The 17,381-nt window shown below is 35.4% G+C and overlaps 1 protein-coding gene across 1 annotated transcript in view; it reads right to left on the reverse strand.

Moving 5' to 3' along the window:
* Positions 1-7,547: 7,547 nt before the first annotated feature.
* LOC137665745 (serine/threonine-protein kinase ULK4-like) overlaps positions 7,548-17,381 on the reverse strand; it is a 29,919-nt gene continuing 20,085 nt past the window's right edge. Inside the window, 4 exon segments of the mRNA XM_068405123.1 lie at positions 7,548-7,631; positions 8,263-8,341; positions 9,163-9,209; positions 10,657-10,838. Of these exon segments, the coding sequence (XP_068261224.1) occupies positions 7,548-7,631; positions 8,263-8,341; positions 9,163-9,209; positions 10,657-10,838 (392 nt within the window).

Here is a 17,381-nt window from a genome sequence, read left to right on the forward strand (position 1 = left end):
ATTTATTTTAAAAGAAGACGGAAGGATTTTCAGAATACATAAATATTGCAGCACAAATATGATTAAAGGTTTACCTATTAATTTCCATACATTCAGGAAGATTAAAAACAACACCCTTGTTGGATACAATCACGTCTACATCAGACCCTAAATTATACAACAGATGCTCCAAATAGATGGCAAAACTGTTTCTTCCTTCTCTGGTTGTACTTATTCAAACTCATTTTATTTTGTGAAGAACACCTTTTCAAGCAACAACCCAAATTAGGACTTGGAAAGAGAGAAAAAGGATAAACCACAAGCGTTAAGGAGCTGTGACTTTCCTAATCCACTGACCACTCTCCATTCCTATGATGAAGTCAATTTACAAGATGCTAAGATCCTTGCTAACTCCTTCCTTCCTGTAAATCCAAATGAAAGAATAATTTTAAAAGTTTAACAAGGATAGTGAGAAGTAGATAATAACCACAAAATATTTCTCTTCAGAAGTTCAACAATGGTTAGCTGACTAGATTCTGAAATCACAGCTTGCTGCTTTTTCTCTCTCTCTCTATTTTGCCCTGTATATCTCTTCTCTGTGTGGCTTGACGTGTGGAAAGACGCGAGATTCACATGTACTGCCTCAGCTTCCAAGGGAATAAAGCTGAGAATCAGTGGAAGGAAAAAATTCTCATATTATGAAAAACAAAATCAGGCATTATGAGTTGTAAATAGCGTAAGATGAGGATCATTTATGCTCTGTCTGATATGTTGTAACTCTTGAAGAATCAAAGGAGAAAAAAGAAAAAAAAAAGGCAAAAAACCATATGGAGTATCCTCTACCTCTGAAGAATAAAAATATCTGCTACTCATCTGTACTCTTCTACAAAGGCCAATTGGGCTATTTGGTTAAAAAAAAAATCATCCATCTTCAAAGATGACCTGGCTGGCAGCAGCAATGGTATTTTTGGATCAGCTCTTGATCAGAATGCCTTGTTCGGATAACACAAACCCTGCTTAAATCTCCCTCAAAAAAAGAAAAAAAAGAGAATTAAAAACTGAGCCAGAATTTACAAACTGAGTCAATTGGCTCTACCCAAGAATTAGACTGAGCACAAATGGCCTCATTAACAGAACAGGGAACTGCAGGCAGTAAGTGCTCTTGGGGCTTTAAAATATTTGGAATTTTTTTCTTCCCCATGAAACAGTTCTCAGTGCTCTCAAGAGTACAGGCTTTACCAAGAAAGCTAAGGGTATATTCCCAAAGGTAACTGGGGAAGTGGCTGACAGTTTATTTGTTAACATCACATTCATTTAGTGCTGCTGACAGGCTGAATCTTTCCATTTTTAATACTGCAGGATAACTGCCCTTATGTTCTTGTGAAAATAATAGCAAGGTACCTTAAATTTCCCATACAGGATTTGATTTTTTTGCCTTTAATTTAAGAAAAAATTTAAATGCATATTCAATTCATCTTGCTCTGCGTGTGTACGAATAAAGCCAAGAAACTAAGAAATCACTGAACATTTTCAGTTTAGATTCCCAAATACAACCAATAAAGGCAAAATTATTCCATGTATACACAGAACAGGACACAAGTATATTCTAAAGCCTCAGGAAAGTGATGCTGGCAGAGGGACAAACTGAAATCAGTTCAGCAAAAGCCCACATAGTACAACAGTCAGAAAGACCAAGCTTCCCACTGCACGGTACATATCAAGACAAAAAGGTAAATCCTATTCAAGAATCCTCCACCTGCCTTCCAAACCAAAGCAGCTTCCAGGTTTTATTCTTGGCAGCCCGAGGAAAGGATGGTTTGCGCAAACTAATCCGCAAAGTCTTACTTTCTTCTCTTACACTCCTGCTTAAGAACAGCCTCTGCTCTCAGGCCAACATGACATTGGTGGACTTAGGGATAGAAAAGTTAAAACGTGTGTAATTATTTATGTAAGTTTTCTATGCAGCTGAATTGAAGGAAAAACATAACTCAATGCTCACACTATAAGCATTACTTATTCACCTAATATTTATGCTTATCTTACTGTTTTTAACAATAAGAACTATTGGGTCAAGCTCTTAGTAGGTTTTGCACAGTAGAAATTTCTTTGCATATTTCCGGTTCTGAAACGGAAAATAAGACATTACGTATCTCAGGCTTTGTGAGCAAATTTAGTCCTCACGAGACATAATTCCCATTAACAGTCAAAGAAATTATTGATTCTACAGTTGTTGAGCATTTAAAACTCCCTTCGATGGCAGTCACTCATCCGTAAAAGCTACCTGGGAATAATCGAAGACAGAGGAATAGCCAGGTTAAAACGCAGCAATTTATTTGACTACCATAGAATTTAAGTTTAAAAAGTACAATAAGTAGTAATTTAGAAAGCGATTATTTTATAGTGAAAAAAAGTATTACTTTTAAATACAAATGTAAAATATTTTAACTAAGTAGGACTTAAAACTGTATTCCTCACTGTACATTCACATTATAATGGATAGAATGGAAGGAAAGAATGGAATTCTAGAAGGTCATACAACAGAGTTTGAACAGCTGCATTTTAAACGGTGTATGATGATTGGTTTATGTTAACAGGTAAAATACTGAGATTTTAAGTTTCAAATACTAGCTGTAGCGTTAAAGTCATTATTTAGCAGCATTTTGTATATATAAAACCTAAATATCCCACAGCTCAGTGTTCAGAATACTCAGATATAACATGAGAAGCCCAAAATCATCCTCTTGCTCTAAAGCTGTAAGTACATGCAGTAAAATACTACTTCTCTCCATTGCATAATAGCGTGTGACTTTCAGACATACACATGGGATGCAGAAAGATCGGCAGATCAGAGGTTCACACCAGTCTCAAAACTCAAGCACCACATCTAGCCACCTACTGACTGTCCACACCTGTGTGTTCACTTCTCTGCCTTTGCCAAAAAGCTCCCAGAAGTAGGGGGGGGAATTCAATACCAAAACATTTGATGGGAAGCTGCTTTCCCTCTTAACTCTCAGTCAGTATCTGGATGCCCACTGATTTTCTAAAGTCTTTACATGGATGTGAATTTAGGGTCTGGCTTTTCCCCAAATATATGTCAGCCTTAATTCTCCCTTAACAAGCTTCCTCTGAAGCTCACGACAGTCCAGGTCACTCTTGTATTTATGATAGAAGTAGCTGAAGGAGAACATCGACTCCGTGTTTCATAACACCAATTTAGAAGGAATAAAAAATTCATTATCCCCAAAATAACAGACTTGTAGAAAAAAAACCCCACAGTATTTTTACTATCATAAGAACTAACTAAATTGAAGACTATTGCAAAAAGACACACTGGCAGCATCACTGATGTCATTTGAATGAAAAAATGTACTATTTCATGTCTCAAAGAAAATAGAGTAAATTCAATGGACTACGAAAACAGTGTCAATTAAATGTCTTTGAAAAGGGTACAGTTTTTGCTTTGGTCAGGCAATGAATCTAAGAAAACTGCAAAAAGTTACTGAATCCTGCAATCAGCAATGTAAGTTTTCCGTTCCCCAGCTGAGAATTTCCTTGTTTTCTACTACCAGCTTGGTTTAGACTTCAAACATAAAGCAAGCCCAATTAATTGCATCGATGAAATTAAGTTTTTGAAGGGGGGAAAAAAAGAATTTTCCTACAATTATGATAAAAGGTCTTTATATTTTCTCCAACAATCCAGAACTGCCACGTTTGACAGATTCATTGTTATTAATTATATTTACATTTTCTGTTTATTAACTTGGAAGAACTTTTCTCAAACACACCATGAGTTTGTGCCACCAGAGGCTCATTTACCTGAGAAATGTTGATCTTTGTTTGTTTTCCTCCCATGTGCTCCCAGCAGGTATGTAAGTTACACGCAGTAGACAGGTTGTTGAAAATAAATTGAAGAAATTATTATAGAGGTTGAAAGCTTCCTAAAAGTCACTCAAAAAAAACTAATGGAATCTCCTCACACTGTTACCAAGTATTAAGTGACAATCCTGATTATGCCAGAAAGATAATTTTAAGGTTTTAAAATAATAATTTTACAAAACAGTACACATCTCTGTGTGTGCACATGTGTAAGTATTCATGCACACACTCTGCTACAGCTTCTGTGCCCTGCTTACAGATTTTTTTTTTTTAATTGGGGTGGAGTTTTTTGGGTTTTGTGGGTTTTTTTGGTTGGTTTGGTTTGTTTTTTTCGTTCACATAAGAGGTATGGAAAGTACCCTTGGATGAAATAAACAAACATACACAAAATTATGATCATTTGTGAGCAGACTCAAAAGATTATTTTACAATAAAAACAACATTAATACTAAATAGGGAAAAATGGCCAAATGAAACCATTTTTATTTGAATCTCCTTACAATATGGGTACATGTGGATAGACCTAGAAATAGGAGTTACCAGAGAGAGAAGCTGGGAAAATGACTTCAAAGTGGCATTCTGTAAGAATTTGAATGACAACAAAACTGTAGACCTAGATCAAAGTAGATACAATCAGACTAGCCAGAGTCTACATACGAGGTTACGGGTCAGAAAACTGCACCTGCAATGATGCAGCTGCTTTGCAACTGTAGAAAACAACAACCAGATTGTACTTGAAAAAATCAGAAATGAAAAGGCTCAAATTATATGGAGTTTCAATTTGGGTGAAAACAGAAATCAGGATACTCCATTGCTCTGACAGAGGAATCACATCCTAGAGATCAGCATTACAGAGATATTCTAATATGCTGTCGTTCTTCAGGGGATATTTACTTTTTTAATTTGGCCATGGAATTCCATAAGCCAAAGGCCTTGCAAAGAAACCTGCAGGGTGAAGGCTGTAGCAGGTTTCTGAGCCCTTCAAACACTCTGTAGAGCAGGGGACCCAGGTCTGTAAAAAAAACCAGGCACAGCTGCTTAGGTCATAGTGTGAGACTGATATTCGCCATTAGCAAATTTAAAAGAGGTGAGGAAAAGGACTAGATTTTTGCCTCCAAAAGGACAAGCAGAGAGAGACTCAACAGGTGGAGGAGGCTGGTCTCCCATCAGACAGAGAAGGACACGGCTCCCCGGCACGAAGGCACTCTGTGAAGTTCCTCCATCATCTCTTACTAAAATAAAAGACCGAGTCTGAAATTTCACATCAGAGTGCCTGTGTCCCAGATGGCAGAAGGCCCAATCTGTTCACAGAGAGGAAAGAACAATACCTTCTTTTAATAAATAAGACAAATCAGACATACAAGGAAGCAAGCCTCCCTAACTTGGGAAGAATTTTTCTTTCTGTAAGATGAATAATAAGCAGATTTTCTTGCCAAGAATCCTGGAAAGAATCTTTTTTTCATAGAATCTAGTTCCTTAAGAACCAGTTTCAAAACCTAAACACAAAGATAAAACTTTCACATTTAGGTGTTCTCCTAAGATAACTAGAAATATAGAAGAGAAAAAGATGTTTCTGATTTGTAAAGGGCAATGCCATGGGGAAAAAAAAAACACATTTCTAAGGAAAAAAAGAGTGACCTATCAATAACTTTTGTTGCAATTGCCAGATAGAAGAAATTACACATAAAATGTCTTCATCTTCAATATAAGAATGTGAAGAAAAATATACAGATCAATTTCCCCACTGTATTCTAAGATCAGTCTCATTTTTTCTAATCAATGCAGTATTCCCCTAAAAAATACTTAACTCAAAATAGATCAACTGCAAGTGAATTCACAGGTATAAGTATTCATTTATTATAGTTTTTTTCTAATATGACCGACATATTAGAATACATCAGCAGAATAAAGATAGTACACAGTTCCACAGTTACATCTTGGTCTAGTCTGTAAAATAGTAGTTTACTTGCATTGTATTCTTGTGTTTCAGTGACCTCTGGTGGTTACATTCGAAAAAAATGCTGTTCACCAATTACCTGAATAGGAACTTCTTAAAAAAAATTTTAAAAATGGGAAAACTATTAATTCTTCAAAACCCAACAAATTAAAGACACCTGGCATACAGTATGTGAAAGTTACTTTAGCCTGTAAAACGAGGATGAGGCTTCTTTTCTTTCCTAAAGTTTTTCTGCTTCTTCAGGACTTAACGTTACTACTATTTAACAAATCATTTAAACAACACCACCACAAAGGTTAGTTGTGCAGATACAATCTCAAAGATAGAGGAATTATCCTTAAATAAATGTATAACGGGGTAAAAGACAGTAGAGGGTAGAAATGCAGAGCCAGATTTTACCGTGTAAGGGCCAGCAGTCGTGGCCCACACAAGTCTCTACTAGGTCCCATGGTACTTTAAAAGTACAAAAGAAATCACAAATAACTGGATGAGGCATGATGAGGTACCAAGAATTGCAAAGGAGCTGTGACTGAGTGATAACACTTGGAAAGAAAACGTGGTGTACAGAGCATGGTACACATAGCGGGCAAAAATAACGCCAGAATCACATCTTCACAAGCTCTGAACTGACTCAGTGGGAACAAAATTTTGGGGCTAGAGGAGATAGTTCTACAGAGAGGTCACCTCTGTCTAATAGGGGTCAAAAAAGCAAACAGTATTAGAAGCTACTAGGAGTGGAGGAGAAAACAAACTAGAGGAACAACTACCAATAGATAGATCACTTACACGTCTTCAGTCTGTAAGACCTGGATCACACAAAGTCATTTTAGATGACGTTGTTCTGACTGGCTACAGCTTGGTTTTGACATTTCCTAAATCACAGCAGCCACCACAAAACTTCAGCTGTAGCATCAGCTGGCTCATACAAGGGGATAAATTACAGTATTATATTTCAATACAGTATATAATGCTGGTGTAAAGGTTTGTTTGGGTTTGGTGGGGTTTTTTTGGTTTTGTTTTTTTTTTAAAGTGTCACACAACATACAGTAGCTGACAGTCCACAAGAATGTTCAACAAACTCACAGGTTCATCTAGTTCCTTTGGGAGGAGCAGAGGGGAACACGACTCTGTCGGTTAGAAATTGCTAAATTACTCCTTCCTACTTTTCCTATAAATGAACTATCAAGTTTTGTGCACTGCCTACAGTTATCTGATTTTAGATTACATATGCAAAAATAAATTTGAAGACATGAAAATATTAGGATTCCATTTTTTTCTTCATTTTCATTTTGTGTAAGCATTCTAAAATTTTTTAAATTCAGAGATATTACTTTGGGAGAAAAATCTTGGAATGAATGTCATTACAGCAAGCACAGTAGATGCCTTTTGAACAGTATGATAACTCAGATTTGTTAATTCAAAAAATAAATCCTTATTTTCCCAATGAATGTATATAAAAATTAATTTTAATTCACATAATAATGGAGCCAGAAAGTGATAATGAAAATTAATAACAATGATGGTTTGAGTTCAGCTTTCACTACAGAACTGAAGTGTTAAGCAACATAGCAAGATAATCATCACCATTGTTAATACTAATTAAGAAGAAACCAGAGAGACTTAAAACAACAAAAAAATCCTTACCTGCACTGTTAAAATGTCAGCTATTAACCAGTAACTACATCTTCCTGCACACGAGATTTGCACAGTATGGAGACATATTTGCTACATGTGTTCAGCAGTTAATTTTCATGTTCAAACACCCATTACATTCGAATCCTGATTTCACCTCATGAAGTAGAAATAATGTCACATTCACCTTTAAACAGATATTAAATAGCAGATTCTGTCAAGTTTACACAATTTGTGTGCATGTCACATGCAAAAAAGGGCAGTAAGATCACTTTGTCTAATCAGTCTCTGCTTTAAGTCAACTACTGAGCATGAAAAATTTAAAAAGGATTAAAAAAGTTTTCTTCTCCAAAGAAAATTACTTGCCTTCATTACATACATACTTCAAGAACTGTGAGGAATCTCAAACAAGTCCCATCTCAATTACTTTTTGGAAAAAAGTATTTCTAAGAATAAATGATACTTTTTTTATACTAGTTATAATAATTACATTTCAGGATAACCAAATACGTCAACACTTTCTTCTTGTTACACAAACACGTGCAAGAAGTATGACAGTGACTACTTAATTTTCTGAAAAGAAGGAAAAAGGCTAGAGTTTTATCATGGGGGGTAGTTCTGCCACAGGTTAGTAAAGATCAGAACCAAAACTACGTAGAATAAACTCAGAAGTTTATACATTTAATTAATTGAATTAATTATATTCCCATTTACACAAACGAGAAAAACTAAAGCAGGGTTCAAAAAAAAAAAAGCTGTGAAAATTTCTGACACAAATAGTAAAAGCATTAACAAAAAAAAAAAAAAAGGAAAGTTACCTCAGAAACAGGTACATTTTCTCCAAGTTCAGATGTGTGTAACGCCAGTAAACCAATCACTCGAGCAACTTTGGCCCGTCTTCATATCAAATAAATTTTTTGTAAGTGCAGAAAAACTACTTCAAAATATAACAAAAACAATGATGTCTTGTTCATATTTTACACAGATTGCTAAGGGCAGAAAATAGTTGATGTGCTATTTACAGCTCAGATTTTCTTCTTATTTCTATTTTCTTTGTATCATCAAATTATTTCAGTATTTCAGCTCAATTTAGCAATAAATTCATGCATGAAAACATTTCTTTCCTTTAGCACTGAAGAATGAAGATTCTTTAGTTTGTTACAGTCTTACTCACGAGTCATGCGCACGTTCAGTTTTCTTAGAACACGGAAAACCCTTATAGATCATGTTAAACTTTTCAGTATAGCTGACAAAACAGATATGAAATGTGTATCAGAAAATCAGTTTTAAATGTTTCATTAAAGAAAAACTTGACTAAAATAATCAACATTTATGAAACAAACAGCAGAGGGCACTATCACCTTGAAATATTTCTGATAGGCATTTAAAAAGGTACTATTACAGTTATTTTACTACTATTATGGTATGGCTTGGTTTAATCAGTGATTTTTAAGTAACACTATTTGATACACTAAATTATATAACTTCTAGATAAAATTTTAGAGATTTTCTATAATCTTTGGTCCTGTGAAATAGCAATATATGAATTCAATGATGAAAAAATTCAATGTTATATACACCATCATACTGCCAGTCAGGTATCACAGCAGTCTGACAGGCTAAAACACTCCTCAAATACACTGTTAAAGAATATCTTTAATAAAATTCAGTAATAATTTCATCTTTGAAAAAATTAATTTTAAATAATTGTTACTTACATATCCCAATTGGCGGCTGCACGCAGCTGCTGAATCAATATAGGAAACTATAGTTGAAAGAAGATAAATAAACATTAGTGATTTTCAGTGACCTGATATGTTGCAATGATAAACAAAAAAATCAAAATATCAGTAATTTCATAAAAACTTATCTGGATAACATTTGCAAAAAGTATTATCGTAGACAAATACTGTAGATATTGTCCGAACATTGGTTAAAAAAAAGAAAAGGCTGAGTTAAAATACAATTTCTTTCTATATTCTTGCTTTAAACTAAACTCCTAAACATATACCTGTGTGTTAAAAAAAACCATTTTTTTTTATGAATAACACTATAGAGAGAAAAAAACCTGATACTTTCATCTACAAACACAGAGATCATCATATAGTATTACCCAACAAGTACTTAATAAATGAAATGTATTTTGTGAGAATGGACAAAAATAGTTGGCAAATACTAGAATAATGAATGGACTGCTAGCACACATAATCAGCCACTTAAGAACCAAACTGCATAATTACTAACTCACTTCTAAAAGGTTCTATTAATTGGCAATTCAGTTATTGGATTATTGTCCCCAAAGAAATTCTCCAGTGATAATGGAATACACCTTCCAGCAATTCTGTTTCCTGTTTTCACAAGAATTCTATGGCATAAAACCTACCATTGCTTCCAACCTGAATGTTCCTCATTGAATTTTTCTGGCAGTGCAATTTCGCCCTTAATATCTCTCTCTCCAGTGATGACATGTGTCAGAATATGACTTAGGTGCATTAGTAGAAACGCAGGAGAAGGCAGCGGTTTACTTTTTATTAAATAAACTGAAAAGCGCACACCTCAGAATAGCCTCTGTGACGCTTTTATATAATGGGAAAAATAAGTATTTCTCTTCTGCACATGCAATACTGAGAAACATGTTAAACCGCTACAGAGGATACGAGCAAAATTGTTTGTCTGGTAGAAAACAGTTCTTGAAAGGTGAAACCACCATTTAGGTATATACTGAAATGAGACTCCTGAGAGAGCATGCTCACTCTGAAGTGGAGTTTAATGAAAGTTTTACTGTATGTTCTTTAGAAAGATTTTCTTGCTATTCTTCACAGACGTAGGGCCAAATAAAATTGATTTAACAATTCAAACATGGACTTTTTTCAGTCTTCTAGGTCACTTAATGATTTACGAAGACTAACATTTCATCATACGTTATTTCACACTCTCCATCAAGATTAGGTTTTACCCCAATCTTTTTATTAATACAACAAATCTATATGTAAACATATCTGAAATCTAAGAGAAAGAATTAGTTTCCCTCAGCTCTTTTAAAAATCTCTGACGTGGAATTTAGTAATTTTTTTCGTTATCGTGTACTTAATTTGCCATATTATTTTTGTCCGTACAGCAATGATTTCTTGAAATATAACTAAAAGACCTGATTTTTGTTACAATGGCAAGTATGTAAACCATGCTGATTTCTTCAAAGATTTATTATTTACCAGCTGAGAGCTAATTAGCCTGCTTGCAACTTCCTTGTGGACAGCCACAGTACACAGATAGTCCAATAAGTTCAGTTTAGAACGTGCTGCTCCTGTATTCTTCTCAGCAGAATCAAGCAGGGAACACATTCGTTGCAAGAAGTCATTCCAGTCCATGTCTGTCATAGATGATCACTTCTCAGCTAACCATAAGAAGCAAACAAGTAAAAGACAATGGATCTTTGATGTTGCTTTAACATACTAGAAAGTAACATCAACACGAACAGATAAGTTCCAAAGTTTTGATCTAATTACAATTTTAATACTTAAAATATTAAACAAACATGTTATAATTCATGTCTGAAGATTATAGAAATCAAAAAAGAAGAAAAACAAAGCATAAAAATGTAGCAATAAAAGCTTCAAAACATTTCTGAAAGTGCAACCCTGCTAAGTCCTTGGACTTCATTTAAGTAAACGTTTCTTGGCATTATATTTAGGAAAGGTAGTAGCTGTCCTTAATCACTACTAATTCTTAATAAGAAAGTGCAGTTTCATTAGAGTAAATTTGAGGCAAAACCTAATGAAAGTCAGTGAAATCTCCTCAGTATCAATAAATCGAAAATGTGTTTAGTTATTCATACAGGCAGGTATCCATCTAGTTAAGCCTCAGTAGTATCAGAGCATAGATGACTTCAGGAGGAACACAAAGAAGTCAAGTCATTAGGACAATTAACATAAATCCTGTGGTTCAATTCACTGACCACTGTACATGAATAGAGAATTTTCAAGAACTTCCTTATCAGTCTCAATGGATAACTTCACTCTAGCAGCCATACATTCCCTCAGTTTTGGTTAGTTATTAATAAATAACTTATTTGCCATCCTGATATGTTCCAGCACAGAATATTTAAGAGCACGCCTTCCGTCTTTTACTCCAATTTTACACTTACGTAACAATACGTACTAATGAAGGCAATTATAATTTACATTAGTAAAGGTGAAAAGAGTTTGGGTTTTCAGGTATTTATCTTAATTTTTCCATACTGTCTTTAATCATTATTGACAAGCAGCATCCAATTTAGTACCTTCAAAAACAATCAGAAAGTTGTCCAGAAAAAAGCTACAATCCTGAAAGTGTTAAACAGCAAAGAACAGTCCCATATTAAATGAATACAGACAACAACAGTTAAACATATCAGAACATCAGTGTGATAATTTAGCTAAATGCAATATGAAATAAAATACCACCCCCTTAAGCACTTAAATCTGATCATTTTTGCCTAGGATGTTAGCCAAATAAAAATATTTGCTGCTATTACAGTCGTGATTGGGAGACTGGGGGACATTGTGTTCCTTCCAACTATAAAATTTCTTCAACAAATTAACTCTCCAAAATGCATACTTTATAGAAAGAAAAAAGGAACTTCTGTGTCTAGGAAGAGGTCCTATGTGAATCCTAGAAGGACTCCATATCTGACTGACATCCCTCTTCAAGCACAGTAAAGTGTAATACTATTTCCTTAAATAGACTACAGGAAATTTTCCAGGGGAAGAAACGTTACTCATGACAATGAGTAGCCTTTTGTTTTCAGAAATAACAGCAGCCTTTTGAGACATTAAAAACAACAGCAACAACAAAAAAAATCCCAAACAACTCCACACTATCTTTTGGGACATGATTCCTGCAACATTTCATGATCAAAGGTGGGTCTGGTAAGGCTGCCTAGTATCACAGCTAATCAACACTGCACGTTTTAAGGTCTTGTTTTCATTTGCTTCTCTACCTTTGTCAAATTTTAATCTATTTGGTTGAATATTTCAGTTATATCTCAGTTGTTTACAAAATAACACAGGGGAAAAATATGCTGATTTTCCCACACTAAAACAGTGTTGACTGTCATCTTAAAAGCTTTTGGGCATGGGCTTGTAACTGAAGAAGGCAGAAGAGAAAGGAAGGGCATATAACTGCTAGCACTTGAAAAGTCTCCTCAAAATTGGTCTAGCTAAAAACGTTACATATACAGCTTCAGTTTCAGAAAAGTGACGAGTTCTCCAGCTCTGACAGCTCATCATCTACAAAGGGAGGGTACAAATCTTGTGACAGCGAGTTGCACCATCATACGCAGGACTTAAGTTTTAACAACTTCAACAGAACCATACCTGAATATGTTGGTATACGTAAAGTTTTCAAGTCAAATCTAACTGGCACCTGCTTCATTATCTGGAAAAATAAACAAACATAACAACTAGTTTTAATACATTTCCAGAAATCTCTAAGTAGCTGAACGTGAAAACACAAATATGCACAAATTGTACAGGATGGGTGTACAAACCACTGCTCATTACTGAGGCATTTCCCATTGTTTTCTGGTATGTATTTCTTCCACACAGATATTTGAGATTTAACTCCGTGGTTTTAATATAATTACATTGTTAGAACGTCCATTGAAGTGATTTTTTTTAAATGGGAATACAAAATGATAGGATTTTTTCAGTTTACATTTTTATCTTGCTTGTAAGTGGAAAAATATTTGCATTTGGGTTTCAAAAGCTACAGAAAGGAATACGCAGCTGAGACCTCATGAAATGTTTTAGCAATTCATTGTCATACAGTAAACACATATATATACACTAGATCATTCTAGAATACGTAATATTCTCACCAACTACTCATTCATAAGGTATGGCGGTTTTTTGCCACAACACATCATTTTCTGGTACATCCTGAAGTTGGATGACTGCCAGTGACTGAGCATTTGAGTGTGATTTTCAGTAACTAAAGCCTACAAACAAGGTAACTGTATTCTGGAATTTAGCCTTTGACAGATGAAGCCTAGGTGTAACTAGAGAGTTATTTTCTAAAAAGGTCTTCAATTCCACAAAGCTGCAGAACACAGGGAAATTTTACAATATAAGCCGACATTTCAGCTTTTAAAATTCTGCCAGCATCTAGTAAATCCCTTTCCAGGAGATTAAATTGCAAGCTCTTCAGCTTCACCAGGTGTCAGTATCATCCTTTAGTGTGAAGATTGCCAAGTATGCAATAACTCTGACTACATGTCCCTGGAATTTAGCAGGCTGTTTTGCATTAATTCTGATCTAGCATTGCACAGTAAGGAGGTTAGTCTCCACGTGCACATTAATACGTACACTTCCCCTAATCTTATCTCTTATACTTGCAGTAAGAAGAGAAGCAGTGAAGGGCTAAGGCTTTGTGTCAGAGTCCTGAGATAGAACTGAGGCATTTACAGAGGTGCATTCAAATGCATCATTACCTTTGAAATTCTCCACGGCAACAACGTCCCTCACCCCAAACACATTAAAACAGTATTGTTGGGTAGTTACTCTATCTAGCTGTATAAGATTTTAATTTTTGAGAGTGTTAGGAATTGAATTAAAACAAACAAAACATTGTTATAATAAAGCAATACATCAACTAAAAGCTGTAAGACAGTCTTAATGAGCTAGATGCTCACTTCCAATTAAAAATGTTGCATTCTCTGCATCGGCCACTTACTGAGTAAAGTTGCTAAAATCATTTCCTTTTTTTTTTTGGCACAGAAATAAAAGGAAGACTAAAGGGGTTCTTGCTTATCACTCCTTCTACCAACACTACACATGTGTCCATGCAGGCACATTACATTGTCATTGCAGTGCAGAGCTCTGATTCTTTTTTTTGGTCTCCCCTTTACTGTCAACAAGCGTCAGTCTCTGCTCAAGAGACTCCTCACAACTGTTATCGCATTAGAATCCATATGACAGAAATTGGATGGACATTTCTTGTAACTTCAGGTCCTCTTTTCGAGAGAAAATAAGTTCATATTTATTAGAAATAATTATCATAGAATCACAGAATGGTTCAGTTGGAAGGGACCTTAAAGATCATCTAGTTCCAACCCCCCTGCCACAGGCAGGGACACCTGCCACTAGACCAGGCTGCCCAAAGCCCCATCCAACCTGGCCTTAAACACTGCCACGGACGGGGCAGCCACAGCTTCTCTGGGCAACCTGTTCCAGTGTCTCACCTACCCTCACAGTAAAGAATTTCTTCCTGAATATCTAATCTCAATCTCCCCTCTTTCAGTTTAAAAACCGTTCCCCTCATCCTATCACTCCATGCCCTTGTAAAAAGCCCCTCTCCCACTTTCCTGTAGGCCCCCTTCAGGCACTGGAAGGTGCTAGAAGGTCTCCCCAGAGCCTTCTCTTCTCCAGGCTGAACAGCCCCAACTCTCTCAGCCTGTCTCCATAGGCAGAGGGCTCCAGCCCTCTCATCATCTCTGTGACCCTCCTCTGGACTCGCTCCAACAGCTCCGTGTCCTTCTGATGTTGGGGGCCCCAGAGCTGGACGCAGTACTCCAGGTGGGGTCTCACGAGAGCGGAGTAGAGGGGCAGAATCACCTCCCTCGCCCTGCTGGCCACGCTGCTTTTGATGCAGCCCAGGACACAGTTGGCCTTCTGGGCTGCAAGTGCACATTGCCAGCTCACGTTGAGCTTCTCATCAGCCATCACCGTCTAAAGTTTAGTTATTCTGTCAAGGTGTGACTCCTAATCTAGCAGGCTTCATAGACGGCCTTGTTTTGAGTATACCAAAACACATTCAGTTTTGTGTTCATTTAAGTAATAGACATCAAAGCAAGTTATCAGAAAACAAATCTACACAAGCACCGAACACACCATTTAGTAGTTTCTCTTTCTGGTAAGACATTATTTAATATTAGTATTCAATCCCAAAATAACTCAGTTCTCCCAATTAGCAACACAATAGGATTATAAAAGACTACCAAAAAATCACATGAGAGCTTGCCAGAGGACTGGGTGGAACTGCTTTAAAATGAGAATTATAAAATACAGGAAAGAAGTTTCACCCTGATTAAAGATTTATCTGCAAAAATAGCCTCACCCACAAGTTCCTGAATCTTACATTTTATTTTGTTATACCTTTGGATTGTCAATGATTGGTGTTATGATAAGATCAGATTCAGTGTAAATGAGCTCTTTCAATGTTGACTCCATATCCTGCTGACTTGAGCACATATTTTTAGCCTAGAACAAGAACAAAGTTTTTTAAAAAACTCTTTTGCAGAAAAAAAAGAAAGTTTATGTTTATTCCCAAAATATTTCATTTCAACATTATACCAACACAGTTTGGCTATATAAACAACATATTCTAAAATTACTTTTTTTTATGTAGTAGCAGATAGTGCCTAACTAAAAAAGTACTGGCGGTCCAAAAAACTTGCAACCCGAGTATAAAAAGTAGACTGAGAAGGAAGAAGAAATCATTATCCCTTTTATACACTGGGGAAAATAAAAGAGGAGACTAAGCATCTTGCTTAACTCTTACATCTGAAGTTCTGCAAATATGTTTTTAAAATAACTTGCACACTATAGGAACTGCTTTCCTGTTATAATTATGGAAGGATGGAGAAGAAAGTTGACTTTGCCACAGACTCCAGGCTAAAACTCCAAAGATACCACCATCCCATAATGTTATTTTTCTACTCACCTTTTTCAAGCATGAATCTCTTGTGGAGAATTTTGGATTGGGGCAGTAGTAGCATCGCTTACTTCTACTGCAATGCTAGTTCTAGGAGTGGGACAGGGAACTTAAACAAGAAATAAAAAAGAAAAAAAACCAACAAGATATTAAGTTTCACTGCAAACCACTTTTTTGCTGTTCTTTTGAAACTTTCAGGGCCATACAGGAAACTTTCAAAGCTGACAAAACACAAATGATGCTATGCCTGCTCCATCAACTAAACATGAACTCCCTGTATTTAAACACATCCTGACAAGGTTAGGATTTGTTCGTCAGTTAGAAATGGGAAGAACTGGGGGGTTTCTTTTTCGTTGTTGCTGTTGTTAAATGAATGTAATTTTATTATTTTCTCACCCATAGTCAGTTCTCCAAACTGGATGCTAAAACATTATTATCTTCAATTCCTAATAACAAACAACATACAAAGAGAATTAACTTGACAAAAATTGCAATTTATTTCACGTTATTCTCTTCTGACTGCCAACTCTTGGGCTAGGTAACGGGAATGAAAAACTGCCTGATTGTCATGTATGAATGTGAACTGGATTTACTTTCCAGTTTTGCTTCTTAAAAAAAAAATCTAGTTTGCTAACTAGAAAACAAGAAAGGAGAGACAAGAACACTGAAAATTTGCGATATTCATAAAGCTGCTAGTGAACTTGGATTTTGTAGTATACATTAATTTAAATCAAAGTGTTCAAAATCAACTTTAGAATTGTTAAAATTGGCAGGCCAAGAAACTAATTTAATCAACAACTTCAAATGAATGTGTTTTCTTGATTAGCAGAAAGTAACACACATTTAGCTGCAAATCAGTTTTATTCATTAGAAAAAAAGCGACTAAATTAAAATATACAAACACCAAACAAAATTAAAGATACTCATGAAAATCAGTGATCAAATAACGAGCACAGTTGTTCTCATTCTTATCCTTATTTTGTTAAAAAGGCATCTTTTATCTATTTTCAACAAAAATACATTTAAAAGGCACAATGAAGGGGTGCCAAAATATTGTCTACTAGCTAGATAAAGTACATAAAATGTCCTAATTCCTATGGTAAAAAATATATCAGGATCTGCTTGGAAGTTTAAGCAGTCTTACTTCCTAAACCAAAAAAAGAGTATGATTTCTAGCTAGGAGGCTGAACAAATTATTCTAGGGTCCCACACGCTTCAAAACATGTAGATTGTTAAATATATTTTG

This window comes from Nyctibius grandis, chromosome 7 (genome assembly GCF_013368605.1).
Source record: "Nyctibius grandis isolate bNycGra1 chromosome 7, bNycGra1.pri, whole genome shotgun sequence".
In the NCBI taxonomy this organism is placed as follows: domain Eukaryota; kingdom Metazoa; phylum Chordata; class Aves; order Nyctibiiformes; family Nyctibiidae; genus Nyctibius; species Nyctibius grandis.